This window comes from Vigna unguiculata, chromosome 11 (assembly GCF_037176805.1).
Source record: "Vigna unguiculata cultivar grain cowpea cultivar isolate G323 ecotype 2 chromosome 11, ASM3717680v1, whole genome shotgun sequence".
Lineage (NCBI taxonomy): Eukaryota > Viridiplantae > Streptophyta > Magnoliopsida > Fabales > Fabaceae > Vigna > Vigna unguiculata.
The window spans coordinates 39,668,928-39,689,899 of NC_140802.1; the positions used below are offsets into that span (position 1 = coordinate 39,668,928).

The following is a 20,972-nucleotide window of genomic DNA, read 5'->3' on the forward strand; positions in this document are numbered from 1 at the left end:
AGTGTAACAATCTCGTGTGTAACTTTAAAGTAAGTTTATAAGCTAAAGAACACATAAATTTCATATAAATTTTTAGATTATCCTATAAACTAAAGGGATTATTTAGTAATTTAAAACGAGAACGAGGAACGAGTATTGGATGGGTATGGAATGAGGTCAATGTGTATATATTTATCTTGCCTACTATAAGACAAATTTTAAATATTAATTAATTTTAGAGAAAAAAAATAATTGATTATCATATGGACTAATTTAGATACTAGTGACCAATATAAAAATTAATAATTTCGTTAGTGAAAACCATAATAACTAACAACCAATTTAGAAATTGATTTCTTTAGTATTTAAAACTTTGGTAATTAGTGACTAATTTAAATTATAATTCACAAACTAATTAATTTTTTATTTATAATAATGATTATTTTGAATACTAATAATTTTTAATTTATAAAGTAGTATTTTTAATTTTTTATTTATAATAATAACTATAATAATAAATTATTTTTTATCATTATAGTAATCTCATACTCAATTTTTTAATTGTATATTATCCATTCGTTTATCTATAACTATATATAAAGGGGATTCCCTCTTTTGTGTCCACATTTCATAATTCCAACTTTACCCTTTATAATTTAATTATTTATTAAATTTTTAAAAATTAACGGTTATTTTTATAAGTTTTTATAAAATTATTTACTTATCTCTTTTTTCTTTTTTTCTCTTACTATTCATCAATAGTTATTTTTCTCTTATTTTCTTCGTACATTTTATTTTATTTTTTATAAATATACTTTTATTTTGTTTATTAAATTAATAACATTACAATATCATCAATTCTTAATATAATTCAAAAAATGCGTCGCGCCTGTGTTTACACTAGTGTCAATATAAAGATTATTAAAATTAGGATGAATTTAAATAATATTCATGCTCACACGTTCATTCGTCATCTTTACAAGCAACACTCAAACACCATCCAACACAACTTATAACAATGTTTGTATTCCTTTGAAAAAATAATGATTTTTGAGTTATAAAAATAAAATAAAATAATGTTTACCTGCTTTAATACTTCATTTGTTACAAATAGCGACACTAGAAAAAAAGGAATTTGATTTTTTTTGACACCAACTACCTGACAATCCAATTTCATGAATAATATATAGTATTAAAAAAGTATAATTTTGTATTTATAGAAAATAAAAAATAAATCATAAATATAAAGTAGATGTAAAAATTTATTGATATTAATCCGAAAAAAATATAAATGTGGGAATAATTGATATTTGAAAGAGAAGCCTTATTAATCGGATAGTAATAAAATAATGAGTAATGATACTTTCGCCAACCAAATTTTACAAAACTTTTTTGGACGCATTTAATTTTATCTGACTATTTTTCACTATCTTTTTCTTTACATATAGATAAATTTACTTTTTTATGGCTATTTTATTATTACCGTATGTTGTCCAGTTATAATGTGTGTCAAAGTAATATTAGCGGAAATTGACGTAAAAATAACTGTCCAAAATAATTAGTCTAGCCTGTGTTAATCAGTATAATAATATTGTTAGTGAAAATACTACTCATGTTTGTTACAGCTTAATAAATTAACGTGTCAGCACGTATCCATAACGTACTAACGTCGTGACTAATAAGTAAATAATTATTATTTGATAAAAAATAAAATAATTTTTTTATAAGATTTATATATAGTTTATATTTATGTAATTTTTTACGGAATATTATAAAAATATATATTTTATATAATACTAATAGAAAATTATTTATATTTTTAATCTATAACTATATAAAGATATAAAGAAGATTCCTTATTGTGTGTACACATTTCATAATTCTAACGTTACCCTTTATAATATAATTATTTATTAAATTTTTAAATATTAACGGTTAACTATATAAAGAGGATTCCCTCTTTACATTTCATAATTTTAACTTTACCCTTTATAATATAATTATTTGTTAAATTTTTAAATATTAACGGTTACTTTTACAAATTTTTACAAAATTATTTACTTATCTTTATATTTTTTTCTTCTATTCATCAACAGTTATTTTCTTATATTTTTTTTATACATTTTACTTTATTTTTAATAAATATAATTTTATTTTGTTGATTAACTTAATAACATTACAATAATACGTACACACAAATTTTAAAAAATATTTCAAATTTCTCGAATGACTTTCAATTAGATTCGAACAACAAGTGCATATGAAAAATTTCATCTCATGTAATGTTAAAATAGGTATACATATTAAAAGCAACTTTGTAACAGTTGGAATACTAAGATTTTAGTTTTTAGAAAGAAAGAAGAAAAAAATGTTTGCAAAACATTGTCGCTTCATTTTCATTCCTTATGAAATTTAGGCTCACATTTAAATCTATTTCGAATTCCAACAGAAATGTCATTCATCTTATGACTCAACCGTCAAATAACTAAACTCAATGCTCAAGAAAATAATGGACCAACAAAAATTAAATTAGAAATTATTAGAAACGCTTTTATAGAAAGCAGATTTGACATGTTGTGTTAATTTAGGATTAGAAAATTAAAATAATAAGTCCTAAAACAAGTAGATAAAAAACTAAACAACATAACAACTAATTAATCATATATTATATATTACGATTCAAGTACATCTTGCTAGCACAAACATTTAGGTTAACTCTTGGTAGTGGAACATATCTCTAAAACCACAACCTTGAATGAGGCTTGTGCTGTAGATGTCTAGCACCAACAATGTCATCTGTTGTTTTCCTTCTATATCGAATTATTGACAGTAAATCTTATCATAGCAGTTATGAAAAAGAAACTGCGTAACAAACACAGCCTCTATGGAAATTCTGAAATTTTGTTAACCTTTTTTTTTTCTTCTATGTTAAGTTTCAGCAATGGAAGAGCTAGGTTGCCACCTATATTTATTCTGTTACAAATTTATTATACCTTAATTACTTGACACCATACTTCACAAGTCCAGGAATGTGAGCGTTTAACACATAATGAGTCCAATCAATAGTTGTGGGATCGGAGTTAAATCTTCCAACATCATCGTCATCTTTTGCCTTCATTTTTGTCATCCTTAAATTTTCTGCGTTCTTGTCATCGAAGCTGTGTCATTCAAGATCCACAAAAACAATATCATATATACATAAAACCGATGTTGGAACATCAATTTTGGAGTGTTTTCTACTTACATTCCCTCAAAGAGGAGATAAGGTTTATAAAGTCTCATTATTCCCATCATCTTTTTCACTTTCAGTTTCCTTTCACTGTAAAAAGCCTCGTGACTGTAGCAGCACACTTTGTTCATCACGTTTAATCCCTTCAAAGTAGAGCACCAAAATAAGAAACAAAAATTTGACTCAATCTGAAAAAACACCAGAATATATATAAGGTAAAACTATGTGTGCTTTAATTTCCATTGAAGTGCAAACCTTGAGAGGTAGCATGTATCGAATGTTGATGTATCTGTGAAATGAACTCACACTAGACATCCACGAAACTTTCTTGGAACAAGCCACTGGTTTTCCAAACATGTCTGTCAAAGGATGTTTTGTAAAGTATTGATGGGCCAAGTCCTCAAGATCAGAAATTCTGAATGGATTTCTGAGTGAAGAACCAATATGATAAATCAATGTCTTTGAACAACTCTTTGAACAAGCTTCCAGTGCTACTATCATGGAGTTTATCACCATGTCTGCTGGTATCTGCATGCATAATTATTTCAATTTATTCTTCCATTTTAATATAAAAAAAGATGAGAGAAAAAGAAAAAAAATGAATAAATTGATAACTTGCCGCGTCTATAATTGTACTCCGACGACCAACGCTTCTCCCTAATTTTCCTTTGCCGTACATCACAACAAAGAGGTCCACAGTTCTGCATTCACGTCATTAAAAATCCTCATCACCTTTATCTCTTTTATGTGTTCATTTTCCAAAACATTCTCATAATTCTTGGAAACACATACCTCACACCTTCAATCCAACCGGGAAATGGTTCAGAGTGAGTGCTGAGTATTATGGTGGGGCGTGCAATGATCAATGGTATATCACCTTTCATCTTCAACAAAATCATTTCCCCCATTGCTTTTGTAAATGCATACACATTTGGCCATCCATGTAAATTTGACCTAAATTCAAATGTACCATTGCCAAACATATATAAGAGTAAAATTTTAGGGTTTCAAAAATACAGGAAAAATAATGAATTAACTTTTTACTTGAATTCCACATATCACCTTATAGTTCCAAGGTTTTTCATAACCGATGTGATTGTTTTTTCACTGGCATTTTCTGCCTCAAGTTCCTTCAATTTTTCTTCAGTTAACAGTTTTTCTATGTTGATGTCTAATTTTGAGGACCCATTTAGGGTCTCGCCCATAGCAAAAGGCTCCTCTGCCACAAGTCCTTTTCGCTCACCGCATATATAAGCTGAAAAGAAAAATGAATGTTTAGTTAATGTGCCATAAGATAAATGTTAGAAATAATTCAATACCTCGAGATTTTTAGTTATATGAAGTCACACATATATATAATTTCTCTGTTGAATCCTATTGAAAAATAGACCCATCAATAAACATATTTTTTTAATATCACCAAAGTTTTTCCAAATTTATTTTTAGGACACTGATATTTTAATATCATTCTTTATTTTACTACCATCGAACACTACCTTGCATAACTATTTACTTTCACTTTCTTATAAAAATATAAAAGTTAACTTTTGTCAAGACTATTTTATTCTTATATAAATTGTAAAATAATATCAAATAACATTTTTCCTCATTTTTATCCATACCGGTGGATACATGAAGAAGCATTTGTAGTTTACTGCAGTTCTTGGCGAAGTTCACAATATTAAGAGCACCCATCGTATTAATCCCCATCGCAACATCCAATCTGTGGGGGAAAAGAAATCAAGTAATATACATATAATGAAAATCATTTTCTTTCTTTATAATCATATAAATCATCAAATCAAATTCTATTCATGTTTATTCTTCGTTTGTTTTACTCCTATTCCTTTTCTGTTTAGACCGATTATAGAATTCATCTAATTAAAAAATTAATTAATTTAATGGATGATAATAAACATGTTAAGAAAAAAAAATCTTAAGATTTTTCTTTTATTTTACGTTTTATGTTTTACTTCTACTGTTTTTGTTTATAAAATAAATTTTTCAATTTATTATAAAAAGAAAAATGATTACTTTTACTGATAATAATAATTATGTCTTAAATTCATATTTTAGTTCATTGTATTAATTACCGTATAGGACAATTATAAAATAGGTCACTGTAAGACACTTACTCTATTTTTAGAACAAACATCCTTTTTCACTTAAGTCTTACAATTAAGAAAGAAAGGAGTATACTTTTTTTGGGATTAAATATGATTTTCTTCCTTAACTTTTAATAATGAAAATTATGATTAGCCCATTTTGAAACATCAGACCAATTTAGTCTTCACTTTTAGAAATTGTATTGATTTAGTCCTTTCAACCAAAATTTGTAAGTTTATTTAACATTTCAAACATGTTTCCTAGCTAATATTGAAATGAAAGTGTGTCAAATAATATAAACAATTAAGATAACATCGTGAAACGCTTTTGCAACGTCGATTAAACTTAATACAATTTGATTAAAAAGATTAAATTCACGTATTTTTAAAATTTTGAGACTAAATTTGATCAAAATCTTGAAGAATGACTAATTCTAAATTTTACTAAAAATTAAAATTAAGAACAAAAATATATTTAACCCATTATTTGGCGAAGCAGAATGAATTAATGATCAGTTTCGTATAGCTAAATTATATTATTAATAATAATTAACCTCTCATAAAAATTGGTAGTAGCAGCAGCATTTACTATGATGTCCGTCTCCGCCAACAACATTTCTCTGAGCTTTGTGTCTTTAATTCCCAAGTTCTCAACAGAAACATCGCAACCAACAGCCAACACTTTCTGAGATATGAAGGAGACAAAATCTGCACCCCACATACCTCGTAGCACCCTGAACAACTCCTTCGACAGAACCTGTTACATATGTGCTTAGGTTAACTTATGATTACAAATAAACATAAGTTAAGTATTTGATCACTACCTCATCGTGCAGCCGTTTTGTAGCTTCTTCTGAATCTGCTGCTCTTAGAAGAAGGTATAACTTTTTGATGTTTGGTTGAACCCTTAATATCTTCTCCACCAAAACTGCATTAACACTCACAAAGATTAATCATACTGAACTAATATTAAATTCTGTGTTCTACAAAATATGTTACAAGTTAGAAAGAAATACGTTTCGCAAGGAATCCCGTTGCACCCGTAACTAAAATGGTTTTTCCGTCTAGAAAGTTGTGAACACTTCCAAACTCCATTGAAGAGTGTTGCATAGCTTTTTCATGGTTTTTCCAATTGCCATAACTATCTATATATATAGAGAGAGAGAAGAATCCAAATAGCGAAAGCGCAGGGTTAGGGTTTGGTAAACATTGCCATAACTATTATTTTTTTATTTCTTTTTTCACATCATAATATAAATTTATGATATGTATAAAATTTAGAGATATTAATTAAGTGTTTATTATATTATATATATATATATATATATAATATTGAGTTTTATATTTTTTAACGCTTTCTATTTCAAAAATAAGTAGTGTACAAAAGCTACTAAAATATTTTGGAACTTATATTCATCATAAATGCGTTAACTATTTAATCGACGCGGACAGTATTAGTTAACACTTTTATTCATCATAAATGCGTTAACTATATTTATTGGAAAGTAGGCAATACACAAAATATCTTGGATTGATTGTAGGGTGATTTTTCTTTGACTTCAACATTTTTTTCTCTTACACTCAACTTTTAGTTTTATATATTATTATTTCATATAATCTTTTATTTTTATTTATTTTTATTATGTTAATATAATATTTTATTATAAAATCAATTGTCAAGTGAATGTAGATTTAAAAGAGAGTGTGAAAAAATATTTTTCCTTGGTTGTATTGTTTATTTGAGAAAAACGTTTGTGTCTTATTAGAAACCGAAAATGTCGGTGTAGCAGCTTTTAAAATCCTCCAATATAAATGTTTCTGGAATAATTTTAAAAAAATATATAGAAATTTAAATTATTGGATAAATTAATTAACTTTTTAACAACCTAATATGTTAGAAGTGTGTTTTAAGTCTAATTCAATCTCACAAAATCAATTTGTAAAGTAAGGATTGTATCTACTTATATATTATAAATTGACCTTATTTTTAAGTTGATGTAGGACTTCTAAGAACTAATAAATTGGTTATTATATAATGCATTAGAACAAGTTATTAGCAACACATTAATACCAAAATGATACATGAAGATATTTAGTAAAATTATATATAAATGAATATTATTATGCTTATATGTTTTTCTTGAATTTTTTTTATAATAGGAAAACATCAACATATCGATAGGTGTGAAATGAAAGCTTATTGACAAAAATAGAAAAGATGATTAATGCGTCGAAATGCATTAAAGTCTTGTCTTGGTCATCAACGTAGCATGCATTAACTGTGCTGACAGCTCGCGGTATGGAGATAAGTTGAAGCAGTGAAATAGTTTGCATATGGGTTATTCAATTTTTTCAATAAATATTTTTAAGAGCTTAATAGTTCCTAAATTTAAAATTAAAATTTGTTTTTAATCTATATTTTGATCTCAAACTTTAAAAATAATAATATAGTCCTCCTAATTCAATGATAATTTTTTTAAGTATTAAATAATATTCTAAATTAATATTTAAGTTAAAATGTGTCAAACAATATAAATAATTCAAACATAAATTTCAAACGTTTGTCCACATATGCATTGTTAACGGAGAGTATAAAAAAAATTTACTAATTGTTATGAGCTTTAAGCCTAACTCAATCCCATAAAATTAGTTTGTAAGGTAAGATTTGCACCCCACTTATATATTATTAAATTGTCTTATCTTTAATCAATGTAGCACTTCCAACACACCCCCTCACGCAGAGGTATATTCATCTCGTGCGTGGAACTATAAATGGATGGTCCGATGGTGGCCCGAGATAGCGGGTGGAACAGAATGTACAAGAAAGTTCGTTAGGATAGACTTTAATTTTTTTTTTTAAACAATGGCTCTGATATCATGTTAGATATATATAAGCCATGATTAAGTAAGAAGAAAAAATATGTACCTCTTCCCAGTGGCGGATCTTGACAAAAATTGTTGGAGGAGCCAAAATAATACATCAAAAATTTATATATTTAATTATTGTCACTAATAAAATAAAAATAAATACATAATTTAGTATAACAATAACTAAAAAAGAAATCACACATATCTAAAAAATTGTCAAAAGAAAATTCAATAATAATCAAACCACACTTAAAATTCAGTTATAAAAAACACAAGGTACAATGTTTTTTTTCTATTTTCATAAAATAAAAAATTAATATACAAGAGGCTGATTAAATAAATGATTAAACTAATATTTTACTATCAAGTGAGACAAGAGGGAATTACCTTCTTCTTTATTTCTTCGAGAATGAAAGAAAATCGTTGAGAGATGAGAGCAAAAATAATAGATCTTTTTCTCTTCAGAAACAAGAAAAGATATGTGAGAAACTCAAGACATATAATGGAACTACAATTAAAATTCGGTTATAAAAAACACACAGTATAATATTTTTTCTTCTATGTTCATAAAATAAAAAATTAATATAAAACAGGCTCATTAAATAAATTATTAAACTAATATTTCACTATCGATCGAGATTTAGACCCACTTGGATTCCCAACACATACCAATGACTAGTATAAAATAAATTAGTCACTTGTTTGGTCACTCATTGTGACTTTAGTTTTTGGTGACTAAGGTCGATCACTAGTTGTCTTTTTTTACAGACAACATCATGTGTACGGCCAGAAGTCTCTAAACATCTTGATCTACAAAAAACTACTCAATAATAAACTTTAAACTTGAAAATTTTGTATACATATTAATCTATACTTAGGTCATTAATAACGTTATAAAACAACTAATAAAGAATTAACGATCACATGGCCCAACCTAGTTAAAAACTCACTAGAAATCGTATAAATAATGACAATCTCAAGATATATATATATTATTTCTTTATCTTTAAAGTATTTGAATAGACATACCCATTATTAGTTGAAATAATTTGGAGGAGACTATTACTAAATCATTGATGAAAAACAAGAAAATACCTAGACTAATGACATGTTATGATATTTGTAAAAGTCACTACAAGAATTTGCTTAATTATTGACAAGATTCTATTGACAGAAACAAAATCGTCAATAAAATAGAATTTACCAACAAATTTTAGAATTTTAATTATAGATAAAACATTTTGTCGTTAATGAATCCATTGGGAAAAATTGATAGTGAATTATAATTTTTGTTACCAATGAATTTTTTCGTTGGTAAAATGAGCATCAAGGTTTCTATTTTGGATTGACCATTTTGTGGTCAATCTGTCGATATTTGGATTTTTTAAAAAATTCATTGGTAAATCTATCAATTACATTTTTTTTAATTTTTGAGTAATTGGATTCTTTTAAAATTTATTGATAATCTGATAGTAAAATAGGCTCCAAATTTTCCAACAAATCAAAGAAAATATGTTTATAAATTAATTGGAGATGAGTGAGAGAAAAAAAATAAAAAGAAGAGGAAGAGGAAACAAGAAGAGAAAGAACATGAAAAGGAGAAAGAAGAAGAGAAGGAGGAAGTAAAGGTAGAAGAAGAAAATAAAGGAAGAGAGAGAAAAAAAATAACTTAATCATGATATTTACTGACAGATTATATTAATGGTCAAAATCTGTCAATAATTGTAGGTGGATATCTACTAACGAATAATTATTGATGAATTTGTAATTATTGGTAAATATTGATAAATTGTTTTATTCATCAATAAGCATTTTATTAAGAAATTTTTTTTTGTTGAAATATTATCGATAATTTTAATTTATTGACAGCTGATTACCATAAGATTTTGTCCATTTATAATTTTGATTTTTTTTTCTGTATTGGGTTACTTGGATGTTTAAGGAAAATTATTGAGTTATTCTTTGAAAACGAAATCAAAAATTAGGTACCTATGTTTTTTCTTATTCAAATGAGAATCATTACATTTTTGTGAGTATTTTTTCTTTGATATGTGGCATTTATGGTTGCATGTATGCCCTTTTTTTTTCTTTTTGAGAGCTTAAATGATTGTGTGGTAATGGGTTGTGCAGAAACCATGCAACACTTCTGTTGGTGTGGTTGCCGAAGACATATATGGAGGAGACTTAAAAGTTTTAGTTTATTGGGATATCTCAAAATGTAGTGGACAGTTCAGTGATATGGCTATCTATGGAAAATATATTTTGGGAGAGCTAACTTTTATTAACTGTCCTTTTCTATAAATAGATTTGATTTACTTTTTTCTTTATAATTTGAGTTTAGTTTAATCTTTTTAAGATTTTTGTATCTTTTACTTCATTATAGAAGAGTTATTTGTACATGTTAATTTTATTAAAGTAACTGCTGCTTAAAAATAAAATAAGAATTATATTTTTTTTAAGTTTATTGCTAAATCTAAATTAAAAAAAATAGTTGTTTTAATTACAACAAAATGAAATATAAATTAATTTAAAAATTATATGACAATATAAAAATCACAAAAACACATTTTAAAGTGTGAAGGAGGTGACAATATAAAGTGAAGTCAAAAAAATTGGATATCCATCACCTTTGCGAGCCTAACATCTTACCTAATTGTGGTCACTAAAACTCTCAGTGCGTGACGCTACCTTGTTCAGTTTTAGCATTGTGTTAAACATTTTTTATTTAATTTCATACGCTACTTTATACAAGCGGCGGATACGGAGGGCATACGGACGGGACAATTTTCGTTCTTCAATCCTCATTTTCAAACAAAAATATCATTTACATTTTTATATTAAAATTTAACGAATATCAATTTTTTATTTATTTATTTTCGTCAAGTAATATATATATATATATATATATATATATATATTTATACATATAATCGTACTTATTTTTTTAATATTTCAATATCAATTATATAATTGTTATAAAAAAAAATATACGTAAAAAAACATAATATTATCATATATTCAATATTAAAATAAGAATATTTTTATTTTTTTAATATCAAATATTTGAGAAGAAATTATAGTTATATATATTTCAAATTCAAAAAACAAATAAAATTTCATGATAATCAAAAGATTTATTAAATTTATAAACATGAATAAAATTTAGTTGATAAAATTTAAAAATATTTAAAAAAAAACAAATATATAAATTTAAAAAATAAATAAATGTCCTTTTATACATCACTTGATCAAAATCACACAAAGAATAAAGATTAAACTAATAATAGTTAAAATTTAATATAGATGTTTCATCTTTTGAACTTCAATATATGAATATATGTTGAAAACAAATTCATAGCAATTACATTAAATTATTATATTATAACAAATAAAACTTATTTACACAATTATATTGATAAAATTACATTATGATAATGAGTTAAAAATTAAAAATAGTTATATAAAAAATATCAAAACTGTAATTTACAAGATAAAAATAAATAACAAATAAAAATATTAAAAGAAATTGTCAAATGTATCTTAGAAATAATTGGATAGATCATTAAATGAAATCACACAAAAGAAAACAAATGTATATTTGTGAGTATGATATAAAATATATCTTATGATCTAAAAAAAATTTCAAATATCAACAGTTAGGAATCAAAGTGTGACTCTAAGTCTCACATTGGCTAGAGATGAGAAAGTAGAGCACTATATAAGGATAAAGACCCATCAACCCATTGCCTTAAGGTTTTGGATTGAGAGTAGTGTCAATGCTTTATGTGGTTGGGTTCAGGTATCACAGCTTATGGTTAAAAGAGGGATAACAAAAATTGTCTTAGTGGAACAAAAGGGTTCTTCAAATGAAACAAATAATTAATAATAAAATAATAAAGAAGATAAATTTTTTATATTAACTATTAAATGAAAGGTTTATGTTATTGAACATTTAAATTGAGAGTTAAACATTCTTATGTAAAAAAAATACACAGACAATAAAGAAAAAATTAAGAAAGAGAATAATTATTCAAATGTGAGACATACAAAATATTTTATGGACATATATCATTTGAACATAATTGCAAAAATGTTATAATAAGATAAGTATCTTAGATCTAAATAAATTTCATAACAACTCAAAGAATTAGAACAAATAAAGAATAGAAAGTGAGTAGTGTGTCTACAATGTTATTTAAAAAACTGAGTATTTTAATGATTTAAACAATAACGAAGATGAGGGTGGGAATGGGGATGGGTATGGAGATGACTTTGATTTATTGAAGTTTAACTATATTTTTATCTGAATTCTTTGCAAATTGTTTTATATATATATATATATATATATATATATATATATATATATATATATATATATATATATATATATATATATGTATGTAAAGAGTGAAATAAAATATATGAAATAAGGTTATCTTGTAGCATATCTTTTATATTCATCATATATCTTATATCTCTCATATATTTACAATTCTTTCAAATTCTCAACACTCGTAATATTTCATACTGTGATTATATGACACCTAATATTGTATATTGTAATATGACTCTTAAAATTTTATGAGTTTCGTCTCAATTAAGTCTACATTAAACTCTTAAAGATTAAAATGTGAACTTAAGTGAATATTTACTGTACATGTAATTGAGTTGAATAAAGTAATATAAAACAATTCAAAAATACAATCGAAAAAAGTCTATATAGGTACTGAAGCCTTTCTTTTACATAAAAAGTCCGAAAATTTTATTTTTTTCAGTTGATTATGAAAATGAAAGAAGTAATGAGGGAAAACATAAAACAAAGGAACAATGCAGAGAAGAAAAAGTAACGTCGCACACCACCCTCAAAGGCGATTTTCAACCGGTTGTCCAACACTTCCTTCACTTTTGCAACTGCAAAAACAATGACTTTTCGCAAATCTATTAGATTTTACTTTTCGCAAATCTATTAGATTTTCCGTTCAAGGACGTTATTATCTATTTTTCACAAGAAAAAAAAAAAAAAATATATATATATATATATATATATATATATATATATATATACCAAAAAATAAAGTATACGTTTACAGCGACCCATTTTGTTTGGAATGTCCACCGGAAAACTCACCCAACCTTTCATGAAAGGTTACTCTGTTTTCTGTAGCATTGCGCATTCGATGAAATCACTACAACAAAAAAGTCATTCATGTCTCTTTTTAATAGTAGTAATTAACTCGCTAAGCAAATTTGAAACCAGTTTTTAATAGTACTAACTAACTCGCAGAACAGAATAAATATTGTCTATAATTTTTTTTGTAAGCAGTGGGTGTGTATGATGCAAGTTAAAGGAAAAATCTTGATATCTTCGAAAGAGTGTTCTTAAATTCAAATAACATAATTAACAAACTTTTAGCATTACAAACAGTTTTTCCAATCACAACCACCATATCAAAATCACAGCACTCGCTAATGGTACGTCAGAAAATGCCAAGGTACCTTCACCATATTTTACATTCTATCTTCTCTTCTCCTTGGAGCACACGTGATTATTTCGTCAACTCTGAGGATCATCTCAGCTGCCTCTGTTGAAGATAGCAATACAGCTTGTTTGACTTTGAATGCTTCGCATATACCCCGTTCAGCCATGTCTCCAACCTTCCACAAAAACAACACTCTGCTGTCATTTACAGTCTGTGATAGCACACACAAAGCATCATGTAATGACCTCTCAGCCTCATCGAGAACATGGTGGCTGCCAAAAAAGCAGATGCATCAGACTTAAAGTTGCACATACAGACAACATTTGTCTAGTTTATTGAAAAAAAAAGGTCTATTCATACAAAGAAAACAATCCTGAGCATGTCCAGCTCACAATGCACTGACTGAAATACAATATTGAAACAGCACTACATAAAGGCCTAAATTCATTATGATGACATGAAGACATTAAGACAAGCAAATAAATAACATTTTCAGGATAAGGGCAGTTGAGCCATTGTAGAAAAGAAAAGAATTGAACCTGATATTATTGTCATTGGATGAATCTTGGCTGCAACCAGCTTTTCCACCTCCCTTAAAAGTTCACCAGCCAAAACAACGACACAGGTGGTTCCATCCCCAACTTCATCATCTTGTACTTTTGATATGTCTAACTTCGTTTAAGGAAGGTTATCTTAAGATTTAAACATGAAAAATATACCCACACCAATGCTCTCTAATAACTGGATGGGTAGCATAAGGATGACCGAACACACGCTTCCCACCAAGTGGGATCCGGGTTGGGTATGCACACAACATTATACCCCACCCTCGCATTCCAAACTAGAGAGGTTGCTTCCAAAACTTGAAACTGTGAACTATGAACTATAACTCACAAGGAAGCAAAATTACAAATGACCAAACACTCAACCTTATCTGGATGGGTGTTCTGCAATAAATTGCTTGCCACCTTAAAGATAAATATGTAGTATATAACATTACCACTAGTTAAAATTATTCAAAAATTGGCCATCCACATCCATGATTCTAGTGTAAAGGAATTTTTCAGTTACTATTTTGAGAAATTTGGAGATCCTTTTCTGCTTTTGTTCACTTATGCTGCCTCACATTGGTGGGTGCCATATAGTGGTGAACTACAACATAGTACTTTTGCATTTCTTCTGCAGATTCAAAAAGGAGATAAATGTATCCTAGTATGTCTTTTAAAATTGCAGGTTCCATAAATTAATGTAACTGCTGCTTAAAATACTTGTAAAAACATACCCTCAGCGAACATATACATATATTTTATATTTTGATGGCGCACATCAAAATAAATACCAAAAATCAGTATATGAACCTAAAAACCCTTTAATTCTAAACCAGAAATCAGTGCATGACCAGTGAAAAGTAAAGACGATCAGCTACCCATATAAATAAAGATGACAATAAAGCATTACATTACAAAATGAAATGGCTCTTCTGACAAGAGTGCACTTCATACAACAGAAGCAAGGCAATATCCTACATCATAATAATCACTCAACAAATTCACCAAACTCTTCGTTTCAATACTTACAGAACCAGAAATAACGTCAATTCCTGCAGTACAGCCCTCCTTCTGATGCTCTGCACGGAGTTGAGAAATCAGCTCAGCACTGTCCAAACCAGCATTATCAGCAATGATTGTTGGGATAGCCAAAAGTGCACGGGAGAATGCCTCAATAGCAAGAGACCTCTTTCCTGGAGTTTTCTTAGCCAATGCATCCACTTCCTTTGCCATCACCATCTCGGGCCACCCACCTCCAAGCAACACTCTGCTGCCATTTACAGTCTGTGATAGCACACACAGGGCATCATGCAAAGACCTCTCAGCCTCATCGAGAACATGGTGGCTGCCAAAAAAGCAGATGCATCAGACTTAAAGTTGCACATACAAACAACATTTGTTCTAGTTTGTTTAAAAAAAGGGTCTATTCATACAAATAAAACAATCCTGAGCATGTCCAGCTCACAATGCACTGACTGAAATATAATATTGGAACAGCACTACATAAAGGCCTAAATTCATTATGATGACATGAAGACATTAAGACAAGCAAATAAAGTAAGTAGCATTCAGAAATCCAGCACTTGGTAGTTAGATCACTGTGTTATCATGGAAACAGCATAAGATTATAATCCACCACAAATAGTTAATGATTCTGGTCAAGGTTGATAGAAGCAGAACATCACAAACAAACCCTATGGCCAAAATACAAAAAACTTCAGCTGACAAAATTTGATGTAGCATTTATCAAGATTAAATTGCCTAACTATGTAAAAGAACACTGGAAAGGAATTTTGTAATAACAAGAATAAAATGTACCTAGCACCTCTCAGAAATATTGTACAGGCATGCCCCATAGCAACACCAGAGAAATGAATTAGTTTATCCTCACCAATCATAATCTCCTCAATAAGGTCACAATGCCCAAGCTTAACAGACTCGGGATTGTCAAAGGTTGATGCAATTTCACCGCCAGTTACCAGAGCCAGACAATCAATACCATCAAAATCAGCATGCTCAATAGCCAATATCCCCGCATCGGCAAAGAGCTCCTCTGGAAAATTGTAAATCAACTGCCTGTTAACAAAACAGTTGATACCATGACCTATTATCTTCTGCACCTTTTCTCTCATTTTCTCTTTCTCAGCTGTTTCAATCTGAGCAACTCTAGCCATAGAATCAACACGAACACGTGCACCGTATATCTTCACTTTATCTGTATCCATGGCAGTGTTGGCCACCAGTATCTTTGCATTCTCGATCCTTTTGGGTTGTCCAATACCGATTTTCTTGTCAAGAATGAATCTGGCAAAAAATATGAATTCAATTAAGATAGCTTACACTTTGCCAGAGCAATGCAATGTTAAGCAATGCTTATAAGAAAAAGACAAGATTGCTATCACAAAATCCTTCATTATGCAGGAAATTGCAGAAGTTGATAATCATCCTTTTTTATGAGCACGACTCTGCACAAGTTTCTTGGAAACAGCTTGTGCAACTCGATATAAAAAGACAATAAGGATTCAGCAACAAGTTGAAGAATTCCTATTTGCAAACTGCAAAATAGTCCAACTTTTCAGCAATATTACCCTTCATCTAAGAATGAATCCTTCGGTGAGCCTCCAGGTTTCTTTATAATCTGGATAGATTCTAAATTTGTGCTTCCCTGCATCAGAAAACAACATGGAAACCCATCTTGATGAGTATAAAAACCAAGTCTTATATCTAATACATTATTTAGGGATGTTCATATATCCTACAGATGTGTTGGGAAATACTAATAATTAGCTCAATTACCAGTTTTGTACAAGTATTCCAACCTAAATCAGACTATTAACGTGTAAATAATCCAAATTAGTATGCCAACAAGAAAATAAATATAATGTGTCCTTTATAAACCATTCTAGAAAGATAATTCAGTATTCCAAACATTGTTGCATCATAGATAGTGGTGAACTAGCCTCTTGTAGCTCTGAGATGACAAAGAATATAGTGTCAATGTTGACTGTATCATAAAGCCTGATTCGCCGCAATTCTCAGCTAGACGGTTGAGGCAACTTCACTTGTGGTGTTCCATTTCCAATTCCTCTTGGAACACAATTAGAAAGTCGACTATCCCAATATGCCACAACTTGGTATTGATACCTGATCCCACATAGGCAATAACATTTAATGAACTTAATTCTTTGATTAATTTCCTTGAGTTGAAAGAAAGTACATATTATTTTCACTTTCAGAACCATTTCATTTCTTATCAGTTTACCATTAGTGGATAGTCATTGCTTTTTTGAAAATGATAAAAACATTAGCAAAAACTTTTGTTAGTGAAGATAGATTTACTTTTAAAATTGTTGGAACTATACCTAATTTAACTTACTCCTTCATTATTGGTTGTTCGTCTATCCGCATACAGTTGAAGAGCCTCATCTGCTGACATGCCACAATAAGTTAAGTATGCACACACCATTAATCCAGTTCTACCTTTTCCTACTGCATAATACTAAAGAATACAAATAAGAAAAAAATGTAACTAGTTATAGTTCGATGAGCTAGAGGAGAGAATATTTTACTCTTAAATTTAACATCTAAAGAATTCTCTTCTTTGTAGCAAACTAATTAATCTTGGAATCATCCATAAGAACTTAAGTCCATTTGTGGCAAACTGTCAAACAACTTTAAAACTAATTTAGATAAGTGAAGGTTTCATTCTGAAGATGAAGTGAAGTTCATAACAACTTAATCCCATTTGTAGCATACTATGATATTTATTGAGTTATTTATTTCCCCAAAATTTAATGTGATGAATTCTAAATCCTATTTGGAATTTACAAAAGATTATAACAAGAAGTGTGATCTCTCATACCATGCAATGAATAACAGCAATATTTTTGGGGTCACTTGACAGCCATGAATCCACACTTTCACAGAAATCTCTGATCATTTGAAGAGATGGCACATGGTTATCATCAAAGGGGTATGCTTCCACACGTCCATAAAAGTGAGCAGGATCATAACTTTCTTCTATACAGAGATTATAGATCTGAAAATTTTAGAAGTGGTATGCATTAGCTATAACAATGAGTGATAGTGGGATAGGAAACAAGTATAATGATAGGTACAAACAACAGCCTCTACAACTATCATTTGTCAACATTGATAGTGGGATAGGAAACAAGATCGAACAAGAATTCCTGATTAATCTTCATAGTAAACATATGAGAAAATAGGTAATAATAGTGTCATTCACTTTCATGAACATGTAAGTTATATCAGAGAAATGAAGAAAAGTAGATATCAGTAACAAGAAATGAAAAAACGAAAATCATAATAACCCACAACCGACCTCTATGTCTCACAAGTACACAAATAATTGGCCTGTGTTGCAGAACCAGTGGTTGCAACCAATAACACGATTTGTATACTCGTTTTTGGCAAACAAGCAAAGTGCTGAGCGCGGCTAAAAAATCATATACATTTCTTGAAGCATCAAATCAGCTGTGCTGTTCATGCTAATGCAACCAATGATTTCATTAGCCTCTATTGGTGTATCATTGGAACAAATCCAACCTGCTGGAGGTCCTCAACCAATCTATCAATCATCCGATATATATCATCAGATTTAGGGTGTGACTGATCAAATACAGTAAATTCGTGCACTTCTTCCTCTACCTCTATGAAACTAGCCCCTGAAGGCTTTTGCCTTCCTGTGTTCTTCATTTGTAACCTTACATTGGCCATATTCATCCAATCTCCTGCTTGAGCATAAATATTTGACAGAAGGGAGTAATTCCCAGCATCTGATGGCTCCAACTTAAACAGTTGTTCACACACCGCTCTTGCAAGATCTACATCATTATGCATCCGACAAGCATTCAAAAGAGTACCCAATATAATGGCATTTGGTTTCATAGGCATGCTGCGCACAAGCGTGAAAGCTTCTTCTAGGTGTCCCCCACGTCCAAGAAGGTCCACCATGCAACCATAATGTTCAATTTCAGGAACGATCCCGTACACTTTCTCCATTGAGTAAAAGCATTTGCGCCCTTCGTTAACAAGTCCTGCATGGGTGCAAGCACACAAGAGGCCAATAAATGTACATCTATCTGGCTCAAAACCTTCGTCTACCATTCTAGAGAAAAGCTCAAGCGCTTTCTTGCCATGTCCGTGCATGGCAAACCCCTGGATCATGGAATTCCAAGACACCACATCTCTCTTCGCCATCATTCCAATAAAGACTTCAGATGCAGCATCCAAACAACCACACTTGGCGTACATATCAATAAACGCATTCAACACCTTACTGCTACATCTAAACCTCCACTTCTTCACAGACGTGTGAATTCTCCTCCCTAACTCAAGCATTCCAGATTCAGCACAGGCCGCCAAAATACTAAACAAAAACCCATCATCAGGCCTCAATTCAGCCTCCTCCATTTTCCCATATAACTCCGTCGCCTCCCTCGCATTCCCCTTCTCTGCATACCCCGCTATTATCGTCGTCCAAAGCACCACATTCTTCCCCGGACACCTATCAAACAGCACCCTTGCCATGTCCATGTCACCAGCCTTACTATACCCACAAACCATAGTCGACCATGAAACAACATTCCTCTCAGGCATTCTCTCAAACAGCTCAAACGCCTTCTCCATCTCCCCCGCCTTGGTGTACCCATCCAACATCGTGTTCCAACTAACCATATCCCTTTCAGGCATTTCATCAAACAGCTTGCACGCACACTCCAATTCCCCACATCGGACCAACCCACCAATCATAGAGTTCCAAGTGACCACATCCCTTTCCTCCATGACCAAAAACAAGCTCATGGCCGCATCAAGCCCGGAACTCCCGCACCTGGAGTACGAATCAATGAGTGAATTGGGCACGAAAATATCCCCGTAAAGACCGATTTTTTCAACATGGGCATGAATCATTCGGACCAAGGGGAGCGAGGAAGAGTCGATACAAGCCTTAAGGAGAGAAGAGTAGGTGAAGTTATCAGGGAAGAGACCGTTTTTCTGCATTTGGAGGAAAGCGTTGAAGGGTAAAGAGGGGTGTGAATGGTTGTTGGTGTAAGCTCTGATGATGCAGTTGTAGAGGTGGACGTTGGGGTGGGGGAGCTGGTTGAAGACGTTGACGGCGGCAGTGAGGTGGCGGCAGAGGGAGAAGGCGGCGATGAGTTTGGGAGCGACGAAGAGGTCACGGTGGAGATTAGCTTTGAGAATTTGGGCAAGGATTTGGTTGACATGGTTGAGGTTGGTGCACTTGTGGAGGTAGCAGAGCTTCTCTTCCAGTAATCTCCGGCGAGAAAACCATGTGGGCACTCTCCCTCCCACCGGAACTTGCATTTGCATTGCCATAGGAAGCTCCGACACGGCTCGGAGACGGCGCTTCCCTGCTTCCGATGCGTTGCGGACGCGGACACTCGTCGGAAGCAAGTACGACGCGGTGTCGGACACTCTTCTCTGGTCTAGACACGGCCCAGTTATTAGACGCGGTAACAAGACGCGGCCGTTTCTCTAAACCCCATTTTACTCTCGAAGCTTTGCAAAGAGAAATAGGGTCGCTGAAAGAGGAAAGTAAGGAAAGAGAAAGAGTTTTTATGAAAATACTTTCAAAATTATATTGGATACGGAAGTACTGAAAAATAAATTGAACTTTTACTTAAAGAATCACAAATAAATTTTAAATTATGTTTTACAATAACGATATTAAAATTAAAAATATAACATAACACTAAATAATTAATAATTTAATATTTTTTAA

The 20,972-nt window shown here is 30.3% G+C and overlaps 2 protein-coding genes and 1 pseudogene across 9 annotated transcripts; all 3 read right to left on the bottom strand.

The window, feature by feature from the left end:
* Nucleotides 1–2,606: 2,606 nt before the first annotated feature.
* LOC114170016 (fatty acyl-CoA reductase 1-like) lies at nt 2,607–6,425 on the bottom strand. The gene is made up of 10 exons (XM_028055481.2): nt 6,330–6,425; nt 6,138–6,241; nt 5,868–6,070; nt 4,831–4,931; nt 4,271–4,463; nt 4,001–4,162; nt 3,828–3,909; nt 3,464–3,736; nt 3,224–3,351; nt 2,607–3,137 (listed from the first exon to the last, which is right to left on the bottom strand). Exons 1-10 carry the CDS (start codon nt 6,421–6,423, stop codon nt 2,978–2,980), a joined length of 1,500 nt encoding a protein of 499 aa, XP_027911282.2. The 5' UTR covers nt 6,424–6,425; the 3' UTR covers nt 2,607–2,977.
* A 7,092-nt stretch (nt 6,426–13,517) lies between these two features.
* LOC114168260 (T-complex protein 1 subunit beta-like) lies at nt 13,518–16,880 on the bottom strand. Its single transcript, XM_028053014.2, has 4 exons — nt 16,798–16,880; nt 16,028–16,513; nt 15,239–15,554; nt 13,518–13,836 (listed from the first exon to the last, which is right to left on the bottom strand). Exons 1-4 carry the CDS (start codon nt 16,878–16,880, stop codon nt 13,690–13,692), a joined length of 1,032 nt encoding a protein of 343 aa, XP_027908815.1. The 3' UTR covers nt 13,518–13,689.
* On the bottom strand, nt 16,798–20,793 carry LOC114168259 (pentatricopeptide repeat-containing protein At3g29230 pseudogene; annotated as a pseudogene). Of its 7 annotated transcripts, none has more exons than XR_014986457.1 (5): nt 18,552–20,793; nt 18,072–18,248; nt 17,586–17,635; nt 17,170–17,353; nt 16,798–16,874 (listed from the first exon to the last, which is right to left on the bottom strand). The product of XR_014986457.1 is annotated as a pentatricopeptide repeat-containing protein At3g29230 pseudogene, transcript variant X2 (transcript). The 7 variants fall into 7 exon arrangements; XR_014986456.1 differs by having other exon boundaries at nt 17,572–17,635; XR_014986461.1 differs by having other exon boundaries at nt 17,586–17,698.
* Between the last annotated feature and the right edge of the window lie 179 nt (nt 20,794–20,972).